Source organism: Nematostella vectensis, chromosome 14 (assembly GCF_932526225.1).
Source record: "Nematostella vectensis chromosome 14, jaNemVect1.1, whole genome shotgun sequence".
In the NCBI taxonomy this organism is placed as follows: Eukaryota; Metazoa; Cnidaria; class Anthozoa; order Actiniaria; family Edwardsiidae; genus Nematostella; species Nematostella vectensis.
Genome location: NC_064047.1, coordinates 7139331 through 7161603, shown reverse-complemented (window position 1 = coordinate 7161603; position 22273 = coordinate 7139331). Strand labels below are relative to the sequence as shown.

The following is a 22273-nucleotide window of genomic DNA, read 5'->3' as shown; positions in this document are numbered from 1 at the left end:
GCATTATTTTTTTTTAATATTCGTTTTTGCACATGTCGCCGTGCAGCATGCCACACGCTGATACACGGAATTGCTTGCTACAGAAGAGTCTCAAGCCAGAAACTAACATGATATTTGTGACACTATTAACTTGTCCCAAACCCCCACGGTGGGGATAAGTCTTAGAGTAAAAAACTGTCAATTCCCTCACCCCCTCGGGACCACACTTCCCCGGGACCATGGGGGTGGGGGTTTCAAATGACTAGTGCATAAGAGAACAATAACATGTCTCTTGAAGTTCGCCGCGTTTTCTAACTATACTAAATTAATTTTATTTATACTCTAACATACTGACCGAGTATAAAACGTTACGAACCCTTGTTCGTATGCACAGTTGAAAACGGCACAGAAAAATACCGCGTATTATCTAGCTGTCTATCAGGAACATTATTACAGTCGATATTTTTTATTTGGCAACCTTTTTTATTATAAGATTTTAAGATTATTTGTTCGTTATTATTATGAGTGCCATGGGGGTCAAAGGAGCTTTAGCTTTTGAGTTGATCCCCAGTGTAATATTTGTGTTCACCCAAATCTAACTATTTTACTATTTACACATATTTACATTTGATAACTTTGTGATACTTCTCTTCCCGTGCCTTTTTGTACGATTTTTTTTTCAGAATTGCAAAACCTGATCATTCTTTGTGAATAACCAACGCTTTCTGGGCGGCCAAGGGTCTAACTAGGAACTTATGCGTTAGGTCCTGGCCAAACGAGGACACGTGTGGCCTGAAAAAAATGTTAATCCGCGCCCATGTTTCTTCACTGTCCCGGCAACATGTGTCCTCGTTTGGCCTGGGCCTTACACCAAAAGCTTCCTACTTTCGTAAGGAAAGGTTAGGCGCTTAGCTAGAGGGTGCCCCCCCTCCCCCTTCAACCTGAACGCGCTTGAAGGTTGAGAAAATATCTCCATAATCTTAAAAGAAAAATAGTTGGGGTGTAAATATATCCTTTTATAGTTTTACTACATCCCCAACTACGTGCTTACAGCGATTTATTTTAGTTTTCATTTCAGAGCCACTAAAACACACATTTGTTTTATAGCTTTTAGGGAAGAAACATCACCAAAGACAGACACATTTGCATCCCAAGGGGCGGATACAGTGGGGGGTGGATTGGGCGGAAACCCCCATTCTGAGTAAAAAAAATTGAAAAGTCACTTTGTTTGATGAAAATAAATGTCTGAGGGACGGGAGGTGCTGTCCATTTTCCTTCGCCTGCTTCAATTTGCGGACGCGACAAATCCAATTCAGCGTGTAGTATTGTTATATCTAAGTGACCTACCAAAAAACCACTTGATCAGTTATAAGCCGTCTATCCGGCGATCATCCACCCCCCATTTTGAATTCCTGGATCCGCCCCTGATCCCAGCTATGTCTGTTTCATTAACAAGAGAACAGAAATATAACTCAGATACTATTTGCGTGAATGTAGTTATGACCACGCCGCATTTACGGTAGCCTCCCTCGCAGACGTTTTTAGGCTACATTCTTAGTGCCTAGCAAGGAGGGTGGGAAGCCTGTGGTAGCGCAACATATCTACGCATTATTATTATGAGGGTGTCTTCCGTCAGATGAATGTATCGTGAATTTGTCGAAGACTACGTCCATCCCTTCACCTGTGGGGGCACAGCAGTAAAGGCCTATTTGGATTGGGTGACCTCCTGAGTCCATGTGAGTTATACGTATGAACTTCCACTGGTCATTGCTACCGGCACGAGGCTTGCATTCAATCTGCAGCAAGAAGTCAGATCCGCCAGATATCCAGCCCTATCCTATCATATCAATTACTGTCGAATCCGTTGTATCGCGACCCGCGTTTTCAAAACACGATTTGTTTTGGTTTTCTGTTTCGTAAGTAAAACCATTTTAAGTTAATCAGAGTCTCGCTTTGTGCACTTCCCTGGCTATCCTCTGGACGAAAACTAGACAGTGTCGGAAAAGAAAGCCAGGCAACTGCACTAGGCGAGAGATGGCAAGAATCTGATTGGCTTAGAATAATTTGACTGGTGGAACAGAAAATCCAAAAAGAAAATGCGGCGTCGCGATACAACTGATTCGACAGTAACCAATCAACCCGCCAAGCAGCTACTTGCCAACCAACCGACCAAATAATCAATCAACCAACCAACAAGATACTAACCAACCAACCGACCAATTAACCAATCAACTAGCGAACAAGTTCCAAACCAACCAACCTACAAATTATCCAACCAACCAGCTACCAGCCGACCAACAAACTAATTAACCAATCAACCAACCTACCAGCAAACGAACAAACCAATTAACCAGCCAACCAACCAACCAGCTACCAGCCAACCAATTAACCAGTCAACCAGCTACTAGCCAACCAACCAATTAAACAGCCAACCAGCTACTAACTAACCAACCTACCCATTAACCAATCAACCAGCCAACCAGCTACTAGTGAACCAACATTCAGCCAACCAGCTACTAGCCAACCAAACAACCAATCAAACAACTAACAATAAAATAACTTTATTGCAAGGTATTCAATTAAAAAAAATCAAGTCATCAAACAGTAAGAAATCAAACAAAAATAATTAAAAACATATAGTTCAATATGCGTTATTTGTTGCTTGATAATAAAAAAGAGAGATTACTGGTCATTCTAACACTTATAAGCAACAACGATGACGACTTCAGGGAGAACGTGATCCCCAAAAAGCTTTTATGCTTTGCGCTCAATTTTAAACTTGTTTTAATAAAATTCACTGGTTTTTGTACTCCCCCCAAAAACTTAGAAAAGCGAACAAGGTTTGTCTAGTTTTCAGCGCACACGTTCCCGTCCTCGCTAAACAATGAAACTTGGAGTTTCCACTTTGTAGTTTGAAGACAGAATTCATTTCAGAGTACATTGCACGTCTGGATCTTTGAATTTTCAATCGTTTCCTGCTTTCGCCGTTCGCGTTTAAAATTCCCTATTGGGGGTTGGGCAAGATACAAAAACATTACGCGAATATTGGGGGCACATCCCCACATCCCTACTGGTCATTTCCTTATAGTTTTCTTTTCTAACAGTGCCCCAACCCCTACTAGGGCCTGTAGACAAGCCAACCAACTACTAGCATTAGCGAACCAGCCTACCAATTAACTAATCAAACAGCAACTAGCGAACCAGCCTACCAATTAACTAATCAACCAGCAACTAGCGAACCAGCCTACCAATTAACTAATCAACCAGCAACTAGCGAACCAGCCTACCACTTAACTAATCAACCAGCCAACCAGCTATTAGCGAACCAGCCTACCAATTAACTAATCAACCAGCCAACCAGCTATTAGCGAACCAACAATCAGCCAACCAGCTAATAGCCAACCAAACAACCAACAAAAAAAAACAACATGCTGGTTGAATAACTGTCATTTCTTTACTACGTCCTGAAGGGGGGGAGGAGGGCTTATTCGAAGGGACGCTTATTTAATACTTTGCTTTCATGGGGTGCTAAAAAGAGCATGCGGCAAGTTAATAACTACCATAGTGACCAGGCTTACCACATAATCGTCACAGATCTTGTGTATTCGCAGCGCTAGCTTGCCATCATGCCAATCTTGAGTGGACCAGTCACTATATTTGTTTGTGACAACACAGCTTGCTCGGTATGTTCCGTCCACAAATTCAAGACCCTGCAAGAAACAATAGGGTTAAAGAGCTCTAGTCACCCACACCGTTGTTATTGTTTTCATCAAGTTTGGATGACTAATAATGTGAAGAAATCTCAAAATAACTTTAAACAAACTTTTTTACTTTATGAAAATAAACTAAATAGCTTCTGTAGCAGAAGCTTTTTAGCTACTGTAAAAAAGTTTCCCAATATTTAGGCCACGTGAGATTGGGGGGGGGGGGGGGAGACACTATACAGAAACATTAAGAAAATATTGAGGGGGGTACATGCCCCCAGTGCCCCACCCCCTGCTGCGGCCCTGATATTTGGTTTTGCTGGGGTGAAAAGATGGCGCCTAAGACTCCTAGAGCGGATTCGGTAGCAGCAAGTAGAGAATATTGGGGCATGGGGGAGAGGGCTCTCCTAAGATTAAATAAGTGTGATGAGAGACAGGAACTCTGGCTTTTTTTACTTGCCATTTGTAGGACCAATTAAATGAAGGTTTGATTGGGATGACTTCTGAATAATTTTTTGCCACTCACAACAACTTTCCGGGCCCTACTTTTTTCTAAGCAGAACGCGACAAATCACAGCTTGTAAATGCTCTAGCCGGTAATAGGTCCGACAAATAAGTGCATGTTAAGCGTGTGGGGGGATGTTGATATTAATTTACTCCCAAAGGATTAACGTTCTTTGACGGTTATTCAAAGGGGTGCCCCGAATATTTCTGAAACTGGGATATACGGTTCTGGTAAATCTACTTCTCATATCCGAGAAAAGGAGTGATTCCCACTCTCCAATATACAGAGCAGGATTCAAACCTCTCGCCTATTTTAACGATAAAAATGATGAGCACACCAAGGAAGCATTTTTTCACAGGGAGTCATAAAATAATCAAGAATATTTTTGAAATAAAACATTACCAAGGAGACTTACAAAGAGACTTACAATTTTCATCCAACGTTCGTTTCCCATTCTGATCATAATACCTGCCTGGAGAATCGTAAATCAGTCAGACGCTCCGATAATATAACCACAAATAGCACAGGAAAGGGTTAAAAAGCAAGCAGCAAGCAAATTGCATGAAAATTGGCGATGAATATTGTAGGATCAAAGGGTCGAAAAAAGCTAATAACGCCGTTTTTCTGTGGGGTGGGAAGTTGAGTTGACTGATAGAAGAATTACCTGGTCAAACTGATTGACAGCTGTCAAATCAAATGACGTTTCTATTATGCACATCTCCTGCTTGACAATGAGGTGGAGCAAATGCCCGTTGTCTTTTATTAGTTCTGGTTTGTAGTATGTTCTGAGAAACAGAAAAATAAAGCTTTAATTTATACATCAGGGGTGGTAACGGTTATTTTCGTGATCGGTGATAGCTACCTTCGCCCTGATTCGTGAGTGACGAAAGTTGATAAGTGTGAATTGTGATCTATGCTCTTTAAAAATCGTGAATTTCGAGTAAAGATCGATCCTTGTCATCAGTTTACCAGTTTATCGTGATTTACGATTTTTGAAACTCGTGAAACCGCCCCTGATATGGATGCAATAAAGCACCTACTTTTATACAAATGTTAGCCAACAATAACAATACTACCCTGGTTCCAGAGCTTCAAACGTCTCTCTATTTAGTGGCCAGCGAGGTTGACCGAACGTCTCTCTATTTAGTGGCCAGCGAGGTTGACCGAACGTCTCTCTATTTAGTGACCAGCGAGGTTGACCGAACGTCTCTCTATTTAGTGGCCAGCGAGGTTGGCCGAACGTCTCTCTATTTAGTGGCCAGCGAGGTTGACCGAACGTCTCTCTATTTAGTGGCCAGCGAGGTTGGCCGAACGTCTCTCTATTTAGTGGCCAGCGAGGTTGGCCAAACGTCTCTCTATTTAGTGGCCAGCGAGGTTGACCGAACGTCTCTCTATTTAGTGGCCAGCGAGGTTGATGGCACTAAATAGAGAGACGTTCGAGGCTCTTGAACCAGGGTATAACAGTGCGAACCAACACGATCGATTATATATAAAAAAGACCAAAATTTCCCCGAACGAGCCATTTCTTTACTTTGTGTAGTAAACCAATAAGGTGCGGGAAAGGAGCTATCTGACTGACATCAATTTTACTAGCCAACCAGCGAGGCAAAGAAATGCTTTAGTGCACACTAGAACACAATGGAATCCTCCTTGTTATGAAATTCGTGTCAATCAAAACAGCAAATTTCGCTTGCTGATTGGCCAACTTTCTCAAAACTTTGCGCGTCACACTAAAAATAAACGGATTTAGGAACGACCTTGCCTTATTTTCAGACGCGTACGAGAATCCACTACATTCTCTCTCTGGGGTACTCTCCCGTAATCTTTTAAAACAAAGCTTAGCTTTGACTAATAATAAAAAACAATGAAGAAGTCGTTTTAATTTTTTTCAAAATCATTAATTAAGGCCAATTCCCAAGACTGTGTTATCATAGTGTCCTAACAACGTAACGTCACTTGCACGTCAATTGTCAGTGAAGTACGTCACAACTTGTTTTATTTTTGTGAGTGTAGCGGTATGTAAAGGTTGTCTAGACAATGTGGTTGAACGTCATTTGTCATTTGATTTTGAGACATAAAAGAATTAAGTCTAAACATTCATACCATAAAACATACAGTAGTACATACAGATATAGAGGGATAAGGCTTTTTTTTTTTACTAAAGTTTTGATGAATCAGGCCCGTACCCAGACGCAAACGCACCCCCTCCACAACGGCCGAAGGTCCGTTCGGTTCTCAAAAAGAAGTGCTATTTGTAGACAAAACTAAAAAGCATAAGCTAGATTACTCTGGCATGTAGCCAAATCCGACAATAAAGTCCCGTGGAGATACTGCAAAGGCATAAAAAAAATCCCTTTTCGAGCTCTATGCACTTGCACAATGCGACATTCCTGGCCCTTTCTCTCTTCAAACCACAAACTTGCAAGGTAGCACTCCTTGCTCATCATTCCTAGCACCGATCGAGGACAAGACAGCGTGAAGCATTCGATTGGAAATGAAAAAGTACGAGCAAACCTAGACCAACATCCTTGTCCTACACAAATGCCAGGGCCCACAAATCCCAACTCTAACTACCACAACAATCAAAATGTTCACATTAAAACCAAAGCGCTAAGCGTAAATCCCTTCACATTTAAAGCATGTCCTGCTCTGAGATACTGCCCAGTTAAGATAGCCAAGTTGTAACAAAACCGCCATTCCATCTTCCGCTAATTGAACAGCTGACAGGGAGGTTCCAAGAAAAGTTTACATCGGTGCCATTTGTCCTTGATGTAGCATATCCTCGAAATGTGGACGAGAGATCTCTCTAAGATAAGGTACCCAACAAATATCAGTACGCATTCGTTTTGGTACTATCATCAGTGTTGTCACTGATGCATTACCTTCTGAGATTAGCCTTTAAAATCTTTACCATAATCATTTCTAATTTGGATAGGGGAAGGTAATGATGCTAAGCCGCCGCAGCAGCTCGCTGGAAACAGTCAAGGTATAACCAAATTCAAGCAACAAGTAGGCCAGCCAAAAAAGCCTGAACAAGTAGGCCAGCCCAAAACGCCTGAACAAGTAGGCTAGCACAAACTAGCAGAGCAGGAGGAAGCAATACTACACAGTCCAAGAAAGAGAGATGATATGCCGTATGATCAAATGGGCAGAACCAGGAACTGGGCATTATGACCATAGTTTAGGCTACTTAATTTTTAAATGGTGTCTTATTTAAAATTAATATGAAGACATGGTAACAATGACTGGTAGAGTTTGATGTAGCGTTTGGCATATATCTTTGGTAAGAACAATTGAAGAGGGTTAAAGTTGCTTTACCTGTACTAGGAGTCCAGGGGGTACAATGACCCAGTCACATAATGTAACGTCAGAGTTGTTCCATGTAACTTTCTACTTTTTGGTCAATGGGATGAATACTTAACCTACCTTCGCCAGAAATCTGTCTTGCCTCTCTAAGAGAAAAAGAAGAGTTAAACCCTTAGGCCATGTTTTTGAGCAGGGTTGGGGGTGGGAGTGGGAGGAAGGGCGGGGGGTTGTTTTCCTATTTAGTGAATCATTCTCTTAGGTAGCTCATCTGAGCTGGTAATGGTACTTAATTAACTTCTCTTTCATTAGCGTGGAACTTCCAGTCGAGTGGCAAGGTTCTTTCAAACCCCCTGGCTACGGGCCTGCCATGAAAAGTTTATGCTTTTCTTTTTCTCAGATGAAACTGCTTATTAAAGTTGATTAGCAATTAATTGACTGTTACTCGTTGATTGGTACATGTTTGATTGATTGGCCTATGTAATCAATACTAATCAGGCCAACAGATATTGCAGATTTATCAATTGGATTTCCAATCATTAGTTTTTATCGATTGTGGAGCCAGGGTCTTCTAAGGAACATAGACAGGGGGTCAGGGTTTTGAAAGAACCACCCCCCCATCCACCTGGAAATTAAGTACCACTACAATATATGAATTATGAGGAAGAGAATTAACACTAATGATCAAATAGCAATAATAAGGTTGTAACTATGAGCACAATTTGATTCTGCATTTTATAACGCATCAGTAATAAAAAAAAAATTCTGCTATCTGAGCCTCGGCATGTTCTTAGCACGTTAATATGGTGGAATCTCAGGCTGGACGTTCTTATAAATAGGTTCTTATATAAAAAAGAGTGTATTCAATATATTCCAATATCATCGATACTTGAAAATAATTCGAAATAATTGAAGTAGAGATAAGATGAATGCAGGATAGTGTTGTTAATGTATAAATCAACACACGGTTGAAAGGTTAGTTAAACGCCTCTAAGAAACAGAGTAGTTGCACTGACGTTTCGAGCGTTAGCACTTCATCGGAGCAAAAGAAAAGTGTTGTGTTGTTATTATGGGATGAAATATTTGCATAAGTCTCACCGGCACGACTTTCATTCCCCCAGAGTCCCCGTGGAATTTCATCTGCCATTTCGGCGGAGGGTTAAACCACATGAAATCCGGTCCCAGTTTGTCAGTGCTGAAGTCAACAGATAGAGCAAACTCCGATACGATTTTTAAAGCGTCCGCCATTTTGGACGCGATGATAATAGCTGCGAGATTGCGTGACAGAAAACAGGTAGCCCAAGCAATGGTTCTTGAAATCGGCTGCTAGAGGTATTTTTATTGCAATTGAACGATTCTTTTTGGTAAATTACTTTTATTACTAGAAGTTTCTAATAGAAAGTGAATGCTCGGAGGACGGGACGAACATGTTTCAGTACAGGGGTTCTCGAAAAAGACCACTGACCATACAATCAAAATCGCTTTTTTAATTAGTTGATTAGTATACAGAAAAATGCGAGTACACTATCCTTGTCCTGTACTCTAGTGATCGGTTGGAATCCTCGTTCTCATCGCCAGTTAAAATATGTACAAACTCCCTTACGAAAACCTTGTAGACAGTTATCCATTAATAAGTGTACAGCCTCCCTTAGACATAGTTTAGAGGACGACCATTTGACTTTTGAGGGGGGGGGGATGGGTTGGGGTGCGCAGAATATATTTTTCAAAGCATTTGGCGTGCAAGAAATTATTTACCGAGTAATAGGCCTGCAGGATATTTTTTTCAGTAAATCTAAAGCCGGTGAAAAGGTTTTGCATGCGTGTATGGGGCTGATGTATTATAGACGCCGTTCTTTTCATGTATCTTTCCAAATGCAAATACAAGCAAATCAACGATGCCTCTGAAAAGAATGACGTCTAAACTAGGCCTTGCTAAGGTATCATCATCCTCGTCACCACGGAGAATCTATGTGTCATAACCTGCAGTGCTTCATGGGTACCAAATACAGGTTTAGAAAGTTTTAGCATTCTTGTTAGCATTCCTCTAAACGTTCACACAGCGTTCAGAGACCAGGATTCAGCCATTTATACGTAACCCATGAACCACTGCGGGTTAGGATATATTGATCCGCGGGTGCAAAGTCCTCATAGCCAATAAAATATGTATAAAGAATACCTTACTTAGTTGTCAGATTCCCTTCCTAAAGCCTGGTTTCCATATAGTCGTTACGGTCGTAAGGGTCGTAAAAGTTGTCTGGAAAAACATCCATTACCCATCACCATCGGCAGTCAAAGGTGCTACTCCTTTAGAATTCTGATGTCCGTAAACAAAAGCCAAAGATCATTAACCTTCGCGGGTCGTGTGTTCACCTCGGGGGGCAAACCCTGGACGACTGTTGCGACCCTTACGATTGTTACGACTATAAGAATGAACAGACTAGTACTCCTCATCGTCGTCGTCAGTATAACTATCTTCAGACTCACTGTCGTAGTAAACCTTCACATGGTTCGTTCGGAAATACCCCCCCTTGCCTTGCAAGGAGCCCTGAAATGCAAACAATACTGTTAAAATCAACGGATCTAGCTTATATAATAATATTACCATAATAATCCTCGGGACTCAGAGCGTCCACCGCTACCGTAAATGATCTAATAAATGCCCCCTATCTAAAGAACTCCTAATAACTAATGAACGCCCCCTAAACTTACAAGTTTGTACTGAACGCCCCTATCTAACAAACGCCCCCTAATCCCAGCTAAAAAACAACCGAAATATATAAATTAGCTATAAATTCCCTTTAATTGAGCTTGGCTTCTACTGTGTGAGACTTGCTCAATGTCAAGAAACGCTTGCTACGCTGGCTATAATTTAACATGATCCTGACTGAAATTAGAAACACATTGTACTTGGTTTGTTATGTTGTTAAAGTCTATAATGAACGCCCCTCTCTATTAAACGCCTCCATCTTTTGGATCCCCCCCCCTTCGGACCATCCGGTGGCGTTTATTATTGGAGGATGGAGCAGTAGTGGACGCCTCACCTTCATCCATCCTCTTCTTTTGCATTCTCGAATATCTCTGATGTGCTGCCCTTTTTCAAGACAAAGTTCGTCGGGGTTTTTCGGCCGGTACGAGGTATGCACGACGGCATGCCGAGGGCGGTCCGACAGCGAGGCATCACTTAGTTCTTCTGAAATGGAAAGCGAAAACGAGTGTAGTACAGTGCATACAATAAAATATGCACTGTAATGGACTTGGGCCACATCTAAAACAAAAAAAGGCTGAAAAATAGCAAAAACAAAGGCGTCCCAAAAGCGTATCCAGATTCAGACTGAATTCAAAATAATTTCTAAAGCCTATCGAAGAAACGGAGACAAGAGTCTCCTTCTCGCTCTCCCAGGTTGCCGTTTTTATCGAATTTTTATCCAAGAATCATCGCGCGCAATTATCGTGTACAACCCAATTTTGAAAAAAAAAAATGAATAAACACGAGCATGGTCTTTTGGATTTAAAGGAAAAAATCATTTACCGAATCTGTGATTGCATATTATTTTTAACTTTATGTTAAAACCGCTGACCGAGATACCCTCATCAATTCCCATTTACACGATCAAATGTTTATCGAATTTTTATCCAAGAATCATCGCGCGCAATTATCGTGTACACTCCAATTTTGAAAAAAAAAATGAATAAACACGAGATTGGTCTTCTGGATTTAAAAGAAAAAAATCATTTACCGAATTTGTGATTGCATATTATTTTTAACTTTTTGTTAAAACCGCCGACCGAGATACTCTCATCAATTCCCATTTACATGATCAAATGTTTACAACTCTCATGCCGAATTTCATGTTCAAAGTTGATGAAAGTTAATGATAGAGAGTGCAAGGTCAAACGGTCAGGAGGGTCGAAACTCTCATTTACTCTCATAGTCTTAGCCCTGTGTTATTCTGAGTCACCTGTGTTTTTCTGAGTCACCTCAATCGCTTGTGATTTGAGAGATGGGTTATTATTTTCTGTGCTTACAATGTTTGAAGTGAGCAGTTGAAAAAAAAATTCAAACATTTTGCGCATACCCTGAGTCTCACTACCGCTGTCCAGTCTATCTGCGAGCTCGTGGGCGGGGAGGTCGTCGTGATCTGAGGCGATGAAGCAGCCCCAGATAATTATAATCCAACCTATCAGAAGGCTAAATGTAATAAGACCCAAGCCCTACTCAGCAGGAGATAGCGCAAGTACTCCAGTAAAGGAAACGTCGCTCTGTAGTCTAAAGTGTTTCAGTATGACAGTACTATCAAATTCCTTCTTTAGCGCTCTTGACCCCTCCCCCTCTCCCTAGGCACAGGCTATTATTCCTAACCCCAGGTAATTCCCTTCTCGCACTCTCCGCAAAGAAATTTTCTTGTCGCAACCCCTCCTGCCTCATCTGGGCAAAGATTCTTGCCAATTATCCTGGTTACAAGCTCTTTTCTCTACCCCACATCCTTAGCAAAGGGTCTGGGCAAAGATTCTTGTCAATTATCCTGGTTACAAGCTCTCTCCCCTACCCCTCATCCTTGGCAAAGGGTCTGGGCAAAGATTCTTGTCAATTATCCTGGTTACAAGCTCTTTCTCCTACCCCTCATCCTCGACAAAAGGTCTTGTCCCAACCCCTCATCCCTCATCTGGGCAAAGATTCTTGTCAATTATCCTGGTACAAGCTCTTTACCCTACCCCTCATCCTTCACAAAGGGTCTGGGCTAAGATTTTTGTCAATTATCCTGGTAACAAGCTCTTTTCCCTACCCCTCATCCTTCACAAAGGGTCTGGGCAAATTTTCTTGTCAATTATCCTGGTTACAAGCTCTTTCCCCTACCCCTCACCCTTCACAAAGGGTCTTGCCCCCACCACTTCCGAGAAACAGCTTCTTGTAGGATACAGTTATCATGACGGTTTTCTGTATCGAGGTAGGCATGAGGCGTTTTGACCGAAGCTCTAAGTTACACCAGTTGTAAATGTAGCGCATCTCGCCTCCTGGAACTACCGTAGTATCCGTGCCCCACCCGTCATTGCACACACACACCGAGCCCACACGACGACCATGATTACAGTTCAGTGGTATCTAGAAGACATAACAGGTGAGTATTTTGACTTCTCATTCTCAAGTTTGTAGGTATGTGTTTAGTCTCCCACGCAGCCGCTCTGGACTCGTCACGCGGCGCATGAGCTCCAGTAACCATGTGTGTTTCACTAGTAATAAGACGATCAATCTGATTGGCCGAATTTTTTTTGGCGCGAACGGTTTAAGGATATGGAAACTAAATACTGATTGACCGAGGATCGGAAAGAAATGTTGTCGTTACAAGCAGCCGTTACTGGGGTTCAAGAGCCGACTAGCGCGACAAATCCAGAAGGGCTGCGTGGAAGACCAGGATGTGTAGCGATCATCATGTATTGGCTCAAAATACCCGGTTTATTTTTCTTCACTTCCTTCAGGTTATAGTGTTGTTTGGTGATCATCTTATTTGCGATCAACTGACCGGGTTTATTTCCTTCACATAATCCAAGTTGAACTGTTATATGGCGATCATCATATTTGCCCTTATACCGGGATTATTTCCTTCACATCCTCCAAGTTGTGTTATATGGCGATGATCATATTTGCGCTCAACTTACCGGGTTTATTTCCTTCACATCCTCCAGGTTGTAGCGGTGTATGGCAAGAGAACTCTTGTCTGCTTTATCGTGCAGGAACTTGATTTGTTTATCTGTGAGTTTTTCGCTGATCAAACTTTTACAACCGTTGTTATCTTTGTCAAATGCCTAAAAATCACCAACAAACATAAGTGGTACACACGCGAGCTAGCTATAGGGGGTGCGTTTACCAACCCTCCGATTCACATTACAGGAATCACGATACCCGATATCGTTCGCATGTCCGATATATCACCTACGATACCCGGATATCGCAAATCTGATACACATAACTTACAATACCCGGGTATCGTGTAATAGATATGTCACCCTTTAAATAGTATATCGAGATTGTAACGAGATATGATCACACATCGTATATACGATTGTATCGTACATACAATATCGAGATATCGTATATCCGTTTGTTTCGCACATACAATATGAAGATATCGTATATCCGATTGTATACGACCTAATATAACAGGATAAAATCGTACATCTGATATACATCACTTACGATGTCGGGGAGGGCCTTTTCGTCATCTGTCTTAGTGTAGCAGTTGTGTGCCGGCACACACTTTCCTCGCTCTTTATCAAAGAATGTCCTTTTGCCGTTGTATTTATCCATGCAATTGACAGGCTTGCAGTCATTCCGGGGATCCTAACAAAGGCAAGTATATTGTGTAACCATTCGAAAGGTCCATGCCTTCATTTATTTATATCGGTGGCATTGGTGAAAAACATACATTAGGTGAAAAACATACGCCAGAAAGGTGTTAAAAAGGAAACTTGACAATTACTGAAGAGGTCAAAACCATGATGATTCAATAAGTATTTGCAAGGGCCAGGGTATGACCTGGGACCACCAACCTCTTGTTTAAAAAATACTCCAAATTTTACTTGCAAATATCCCGCAAAATAATAACCGGGGGTCGGGGACACCAATTCATAAAATACATATGGCGGGATGTAAATGTGAAATTTAGCTCCTAAACATTTCTAAAATCTTGGTCCCAAGGAAGAAATACCCCCTCCCCCTTCCCGGCTCTCCCCCTGGCCCTCCACGACTGAGTACCATTGCTTAGACATCTCAGGGCCGTAGCAGGGGGTGGGGAAGCACGTGCCCCCCCCCCCCCCCAAAAAAAAAAATGATCACAAATTGTAAGGAAATGCCCAGTAGGGGCGTGGCCGTGCCCCAAATATTTTCTTAATGTTCTTGTATCGTGCCCCTCCAATATTTCGAGACCTGCTACGGCACTGCATCTTCTTACTTGGTTCTCACTGCGTTTTAGTATACTTACCAGGTCCACTCCTGCACACTCCTTATACCCACCACCAAAACCTTCCACTGAAAAAAGAGGAGTTGTTAAGATGTCGCCCAGGCTACAAAGTACATGAGCTGAGGTCAAGAGAATCTGCACCTTGTAGCAGATTCCCCCCTTTCCCCTAAACAAAGTGAAGGTTATGGTCTATGTAAGAAAGTCTATGTTTTCAGTTATCTAACCCATGGTATAAATGACAATCAAGATTTTCTTTTGGGGAGTAGGGTGGGGAAGATTAGACGATGAACTTCCCCAAAGAATTTTTGGAAATTTAACTAATGATAAGAAGCAGGTCATTTCATATCTGAAAAAAAGGTAACAAATCTTCTTACTGCTCTATATTTTCTTATTTTCCCCCTCTTGAATGTCGCCATGCCTTTTAGCCAAGGTTTGATTCTTTTCGTTACCAACTAGTCAGATTTTAAATAGTTGGTCTCTTATCTGCATGGTCTGCCTGTATGAGGATGGTAAGCCTGTGGTTTGTATCAAATGCTCTCTGCCTATATGAGGATGGTAAGCCTGTGGTTTGTATCAAATGCTCTCTGCCTATATGAGGATGGTAAGTCTGTGGTTTGTATCAAATGCTCTCTGCCTATATGAGGATGGTAAGCCTGTGGTTTGTATCAAATGCTCTCTGCCTATATGAGGATGGTAAGCCTGTGGTTTGTATCAAATGCTCTCTGCCTATATGAGGATGGTAAGCCTGTGGTTTGTATCAAATGCTCTCTGCCTATATGAGGATAGTAAGCCTGTGGTTTGTATCAAATGCTCTCTGCCTATATGAGGATGGTAAGCCTGTGGTTTGTATCAAATGCTCTCTGCCTATATGAGGATGGTAAGCCTGTGGTTTGTATCAAATGCTCTCTGCCTATATGAGGATGGTAAGCCTGTGGTTTGTATCAAATGCTCTCTGCCTATATGAGGATGGTAAGCCTGTGGTTTGTATCAAATGCTCTCTGCCTATATGAGGATGGTAAGCCTGTGGTTTGTATCAAATGCTCTCTGCCTATATGAGGATGGTAAGCCTGTGGTTTGTATCAAATGCTCTCTGCCTATATGAGGATGGTAAGCCTGTGGTTTGTATCAAATGCTCTCTGCCTATATGAGGATGGTAAGCCTGTGGTTTGTATCAAATGCTCTAAAGCTTTCCTGAGCTGCTAGTTGTCTAGCTATTGACTGACGATTGGATTATATGGGGGGGATTAATGATACAGCTCTCTTTCCAGTTGACTGCTTTGTATGGCTTTGTGACATAATTATGAGGTTCATGGGCAGTGGGATGTTCCCATAGGGTGCTATTGCATGGCACTGTGATGGATATTTGGTTATGGGAGGAAGTAATCATATACTTACAGCTTTCTTTCCAGTCAACTGCGTCACGTGGCTCAGTAGTGTTGAATAGTGTGACATGCTGGTAGGTGTGGCCTTTAGCCTTAATACCAAAGTGACATTTCCCTATGCGGTCCAGTGGGTACTGCAGGATAAATGACAGTGAGCAATTTCTATACCATATTTTCACACTTTGGTGCCGTAGCTTGCCTCGAAATATTGGGGGGGGGGGACACAAAACAGAATTATTAAGAAAATATTTTAAGCAGCACGATGCCCCTACTAATCATTTCCTTAGAATTTTGGTGCCCCCCCCTCCCTGCTACGCCATGCACTTTCAACACTCATAGCATTATTATAAGAGGAAGCAGCTACTTTAAAAGACATTTAAATGATGTTAACATTTTGGCAGTGCCCTCTCTCACCTGGCAACACCACTTATTACATGTTTTTCATCAGGGCATTCGTAACGTGGCTTCAAGTAAATAATAGAAACATGCAAACACTAAATTTTCTCAAGAAGGGTAAGAGCTTCTTCTGATTTTTCTGTTTTCAAGTGTCTGTCAGTTGGGTGCAGAGGTGATATTATACTAAAAGATGTGGATTGTGATTCTTTGTACAAAAAAATGCTATTTTTTACAGCTGAGTTAATTATCACCAAGTCAAAGGTATATTCTTACCAGTGTTGGAAATATGAATGTTATATTGGCTGTTGATTTTGGTGAGACTACCACCTCATTTCCACCGATGAGCACCATAGACTATAAAAATAGTACAATTACAATCATTTAATAGAGGTTTCAACTTTTAACTTTTAAGAATAAATTTATTTGAACAAGCACGCAATCAAAAGCTAAAAAATTGATTGCTTTTGCATTGGGTGTATCTCAACGTAAAGGCAAAAATAAAATAGTAAATAAAATAGATGTTAGCCTAAGAGGGGGGGACTCCCATAAAAACAGATGGGGTGATTGTGATAAAATTTTGGGGGTGCTCAACAGAAAAAATTCACCACAAATAGGGCTGTTGCTAAGGGGGCTTTGGAAGAACCCCCACTCCAATTGGAAGGTTCGCTCTAACGAAATATAATTGAGTACCATTGCGAGCTAGGATGGCCTACCAAAGAGAAAATTGTACACTTAACGGGTAAACTAATTCCCCCACTCAAAATTATATGCTATGGGCCTGCCCAGGAGATACCAACACCGAGCACAACTCTTTTCTGATGATACTTTGTCACCTAGTCTTTAAGTCATCTTGTTAATGGAAAGGATGATCCATTAGCATGAGACTCATAAGGGATAGCAGAATCGGCACAATCTTTGAATAACCCCTTAGGGATAAAGGAGTTGGTAGAATCTTTTACAAACTTAGCAATGGGTGATGCCTCCCTCCCCCCTTTTGCCTTGTAATGTGGCAATTCCTCTGTACTTAATACTGGGCGACCTACCTCACAGTCTGTATCTCCTGGCTCAACTTGCCAACAGCACTTGGGTTTCTGTGTTGACACAGTCAGTTTGCTATTTTGGTTGTTTGACACAACTAAATCTATATCAAAGGCAAAGGTGGATTTAGTGGCATGTTTCTTTCAACCCTTGGAATTTGTACACTATCAGGGTTGTTCCTATTCCCCTGCCTGCAAATCTTGCCGGCTAAAGTTGAAAACTGCCAGAATTAAAGGTATAATTTTTACTTGATCTAGATTAGTTGCATACCCATTGGGGGAGGGGGGGTGAATAGGTTTGCAGATCGGCGGATTCGGCCCACCGAAATGTTCACAGATTACAGATTTTGTATTATTATTACAGCGGATTGGCGGATTTTGGAAAAACCGGCGGATCACAGATCTGTTGACAATTTGGGCATTCATTTTGGATTTTGACTGCTTTGACAGACAAATGCAAACATGCACGAGCGTTCGATTTCAATGTTTGACAAACATGTTTGAATGTTTAGCCAGGCCTGAACCAAATTTAAATTTTTTACACCATCATTTACATTTTTTTGTTTTTATTTACAAGTCTACTTACAGAACTGTATAGCGTAGCTTTCATCATTAACAGGAAGGTATCCAGATTGCTGCAACAAAAAGTCAGATTTTATGCCTTTGCAATCTAAAATATATAAGTAAGTAAGCTTTTTAAGCGTAAAGTACACAAGAAGCAATAACAAGACAAGCCGTTCAACCTAACAGGGCTGGTTGATTATCTTCACTATGTTGACTGTAAAAATTATATTTAATTACATTTTAAAAGACATCTTATTTTAGCGATGCTTACCTGTATATGTATTACTGAAATCGCTGACCGGAACACTAACGAAAAGACCACAATGAATTGAAGAAAAAAGTTTACCATTTTTCGACCACAAAGAAAATTCAAGCAATAAGAAGTCAACTACTTCTGTCTTTTAGAACTCGCAATAAATTTTAATCATTGAAATTTAAATAAAAGGTTTTCGTGGTTCGGTTTTTCTACTGATTGGATGATATGACTCCTAATAGTGATAGAATATCGATAAATAATTTCTTATTTTCTAACCCAAGCTCCCGCCATTTTCAGTTTCACGCTGAGAGAAAACACGATGACTGGTGACCACGTGACCGCTATTAACTTCAAAGCGAGGTTTCCACAGGGTTTCCATTAATAAAACCTTTCTCTTATATCAATCTAGCCAAAACAAAGCATAGATAAACTTTCAAATTCTGAAAAGGGAATTGAATTTGATTGAAATTTGAATTTTCTACAGATCTTTGAAAATTTTCCTGGCCGCGGGAAAGGAGATTGAATCGAGTGAATAATTCCAAGTTTTGGCGGGAAAATCTGAAACAACGTATTTTCCTAAAATACGTTAAAATTCAGAGACGGCAATACCACAAAAAATTGGCGAATTGTTTTCTATTGCAATGCTACCCACAATGAAGCGAAGAATAATTTAAATTCGAGAATTGTATGCGAAAAAAGAAAATATCGTTTTGTTGTAGGTTTCAAAAACAGCGCGCGCTCGTGTGAATGTCGCCATTCTTGATTGCGAATGGAGCGCGCGCGCACAATGCCAAAACAATTTAAAGACTAAGAAATATCTGCTAAATTTTGCAGATTTGTTCCCTGAAGTTAAATAATCATTTGACCTGTTGACTACCAGGTTAAGATATAAAGATGACGGTAAAAGTTGTAACCACACAACGTTCTTCAGCACTAACTAAGTAGACATGAAGACGGGAACCGGTTTAGCGCTCGCATATGTTTTCTCATGTAATTTGGCTGACATCTCGATCTACGTCACAAATGACTGGACCCGGGCCTTCCAGTTCACGGCCTTTTTTCCGAAGGTTGACCAAAATACCTCAATATTACAGATTTGAGTTATTCGCGCGAATGGCGTGTTTTATAGGGTCCATACGAAACACATAACATACCATTTGGAAGATGAAAATATAAAGAAGTATCTGAAATTGCATCTGAATCAAACTAGTTAAGATTGCTTCCCATTAGTTTCTTGGATGCGGTTGGTTGGATCTCCTGTCCTGGGACATGGGACACAATAAATAGAAACAAGTTTTATTTGTCGTATAGCAGAGAGAACGAAGAGTAAAACAAAGCAAAGCAAAATATTGTGAGAAAATAACTTGATAACGCGACAGAAGGTAGTACAGTGGAACCTGGATTTTACGATATAGGATTTCCCGATATCCTCGATATTACGATATTACGAAAATACAGCGAAACAGGGGCTCATAAGTAGGGGCAATCAACTTCCCCACATTCTGGTACTATATAGGTGTCACGGCGTTTCCTAGGATCAGGCTATTTTTAGACGCACGGATTAGCCAATCAGATGACAGGGCGGAAAAATTGACTTTGTCTCAAGGAATCCAAAATGGAGGCTGAGAAGGGGCAAAACGACGCTCGCTTTTTAAAATCTTGCTACATCGTCATATGCCTTCTAATTTCTGAATTCTTTTAGTCACAGAGAAAGAAACTCTGAAAGAGACTCTGATTGGCTCAGAATTGTTTTACTGACGGAGCAGAAAACCAAAACAAATCGTGTCTTTGGAAACGCGGGTAGCGATGCAACGGATTCGACAGTAATAGTTTTTTTTTTTATTTTTATGGAAACCATGCCCCCGGACATATTCATCTTGAAAATGAAAATTGAGCTCCTCTACTTTTAGGCCATAGCTCCGCCGCCTCTGGTCTCCTAAATCAAGTATTCCCTTATTTATATTTTTTTTATGTTATTTTTTTCGCAGTGATTATGCCAGAGAGTTTTCAAATTCAAATAACCCAATAAATTGTCCACCTACTGAGTTCAAAGTATTCTACATTGGTTGACAAAGGGCAAGTCAATCTGAATTTAGCTTTGTTGTCGGTATTGAATGTTTTCTGTTGTCTCTGTACACTATAAAATCGTAATTCTAGTGGCACTTTTTCTACACTTTTTCTACAACCTACTGCTAAATGACGGCAGTTCTCAATTTGCTAAAAATCACTGTAAATTGTGAGTTCAAAGTATTCTATATTAAGTTAGAAATTTCAAGCGTATGTTTGACTTGAGCTTTTTTGTTATGGTTTAATGTTTTTCTTTCCCGACTGTGTTATTGTAGCAGATAAAATTTCACTAAAATAGCGATTTTATGGTTTATACGGCAAGAAAAAACTTTCAATTCCAACAACAAAGCTCAATTCAGATTTGATTGCCCTTTCCCAACATATTTAGAATACATTGAACTTACTAGGTCGACAATTTACTTGGATAAATTAAAAACTGTCGGGCATATAGCCACTGCGTATATTTTTTCCCTTTACGACGTTTTTTTCTCTGGCCGCCGTCTTGAAAGGAATTGGGACACTTTAGACATCATAGGGTTCCCGCTCACGCGCCTTAGGCTTTTTTATACCATTTAGACAAACGTCAGCCATAGACAGAGATGTTTAGGCTGTTTAGGACAATTAAAACTCAGTTCTAAAATCCGCTATGCTACACTAAAGCAAAACAAAACCTGTGGGATAAGTTTGGGAGTCATCTGCAAGAAACCGCCGTGGCGCAGATGAAGCACCCAGAAAGCTGCAAAATTGGAAACAAAAAGGAAGTTGTTTCGATAGATATCGACTCGTCGGGCCAACTTCTTTTCCTGTTCCCGCTTATCTCGACGGCTACTTAACTTTTAATAAAATTACCCACTTTTAGAATAACGTCCCTCGCTTTGATCGGCGCCTAGAGGTTGAAAGCGGATCTTCAGAGAGAACTTTTAATAAAATTACCCACTTTTAGAATAACGTCCCTCGCTTTGATCGGCGCCTAGAGGTTGAAAGCGGATCTTCAGAGAGATAAAGAAAAGTGATATTTGCCATGATACAAACGACCTTGGAGGCGAAAGGAAAAGAAAAAAAAAATTAAAGATCCTTGCCTTTTTAGATTTATAAATACTAGGAAAATAAGAATATTATTTTAATTAAAAATGCGACCTTGCGTATAAGGATCATTAATCATAATATGAAAAAAAACTTCAAAACATTTCGCAAATAAATGGTGTTTTCTTTTAAACAATTCATCTAAAGTCCGTGCATTATTACAAAAAAACATTTTAAGTAATTTGCTTCGTTTTTCCCTAAATGCCGGTTTTCGGTTGCAATTTTCTTATTACGTGCGTCCATGATAATAGTTTATGCCCGGGGGAGAACGTTAGACGTTCATTTAAACATAATCATCTTGGTCAAATATTGCTCATGGAGTCTTTTATCTTAAAGGACAGGTGGCGAAAGGTTTTTCCTTTTGATTTTCGCAATCAGGCGAGTTCTCTCAGATCACGTCTGATAAAAAAAGGCGATTGCGTTCTACCAAAGCAAAGACATTTTTTCGTGATAAAGCATTTCCTCTGCGAGAACTGCGTCATTTTGAACACTAATGGCAAGGTTTGGAATGATTCTGGAAAAAAAAAAAATTTAAAGACACCTATATGAAAGCATAAAAGCAATTGCGACTCCAAAGAAAAGCAAGAAACTGTATTGTTTATTTTGTATTTCAAGATTGTAGATCAAGCGAACTGCATCTGCCTTTTTGCTGGGGACGGAATTGTTGACAAAATGGCGTTTCTCAGACATGTAGAAGGAAACAGAGGGATGCAAAAAGAAGAAACATGAAGTCTGATGACGAAAAATCAATGTGAAGACTAATAAACGAGTCTGGATCTTCATTAGTATAAGTCTATAACGCTCTATGAAGAATTGAATGAAGACTTACACCAAAGGTATTTGAAGCCCAGAACAAAGAAGCCCCCATCAGCGAGTTGACTTTAAGTAAAGAACTTAGGAAATTCATCCGCCAAGATTTCCTGTATAAGGAACGCCCAGTTGATATTGGCCTTAAATTTTGTTTGAACTTCCTCATCTTCAATATCATTCTAAAAATCACAGCTATTCTTGTAGTACTAAGGGCAATTTGCATACTCGAAG

The 22273-nt window shown here is 40.6% G+C and overlaps 2 protein-coding genes across 5 annotated transcripts; both read right to left on the bottom strand.

The window, feature by feature from the left end:
- Positions 1-599: 599 nt before the first annotated feature.
- Positions 600-8862, bottom strand: LOC116610684 (regulation of enolase protein 1). Of its 2 annotated transcripts, none has more exons than XM_032371396.2 (6): positions 8590-8778; positions 7615-7640; positions 4853-4973; positions 4616-4660; positions 3558-3689; positions 600-1775 (listed from the first exon to the last, which is right to left on the bottom strand). In XM_032371396.2, the coding sequence occupies exons 1-6, from the start codon at positions 8737-8739 to the stop codon at positions 1581-1583; spliced, it is 669 nt and encodes a 222-aa protein (XP_032227287.1). In that variant the 5' UTR covers positions 8740-8778; the 3' UTR covers positions 600-1580. The 2 variants fall into 2 exon arrangements, with proteins under 2 accessions (XP_032227287.1, XP_048577382.1); XM_048721425.1 differs by lacking the exon at positions 600-1775 and adding an exon at positions 2072-2983 and having other exon boundaries at positions 8590-8862.
- Positions 8863-8958: 96 nt separating this feature from the next.
- LOC5503128 lies at positions 8959-22265 on the bottom strand. 3 transcript variants are annotated; one of them, XM_032371388.2, is made up of 12 exons: positions 22062-22265; positions 17849-17897; positions 17269-17366; positions 16499-16579; positions 15843-15963; positions 14469-14515; positions 13685-13828; positions 13147-13293; positions 12410-12592; positions 11568-11703; positions 10533-10681; positions 8959-10036 (listed from the first exon to the last, which is right to left on the bottom strand). In XM_032371388.2, the coding sequence occupies exons 1-12, from the start codon at positions 22263-22265 to the stop codon at positions 9929-9931; spliced, it is 1467 nt and encodes a 488-aa protein (XP_032227279.2). In that variant the 3' UTR covers positions 8959-9928. The 3 variants fall into 3 exon arrangements, with proteins under 3 accessions (XP_032227279.2, XP_048577378.1, XP_032227280.2); XM_048721421.1 differs by lacking the exon at positions 22062-22265 and adding an exon at positions 20554-21198; XM_032371389.2 differs by lacking the exon at positions 22062-22265 and adding an exon at positions 18098-18566.
- Between the last annotated feature and the right edge of the window lie 8 nt (positions 22266-22273).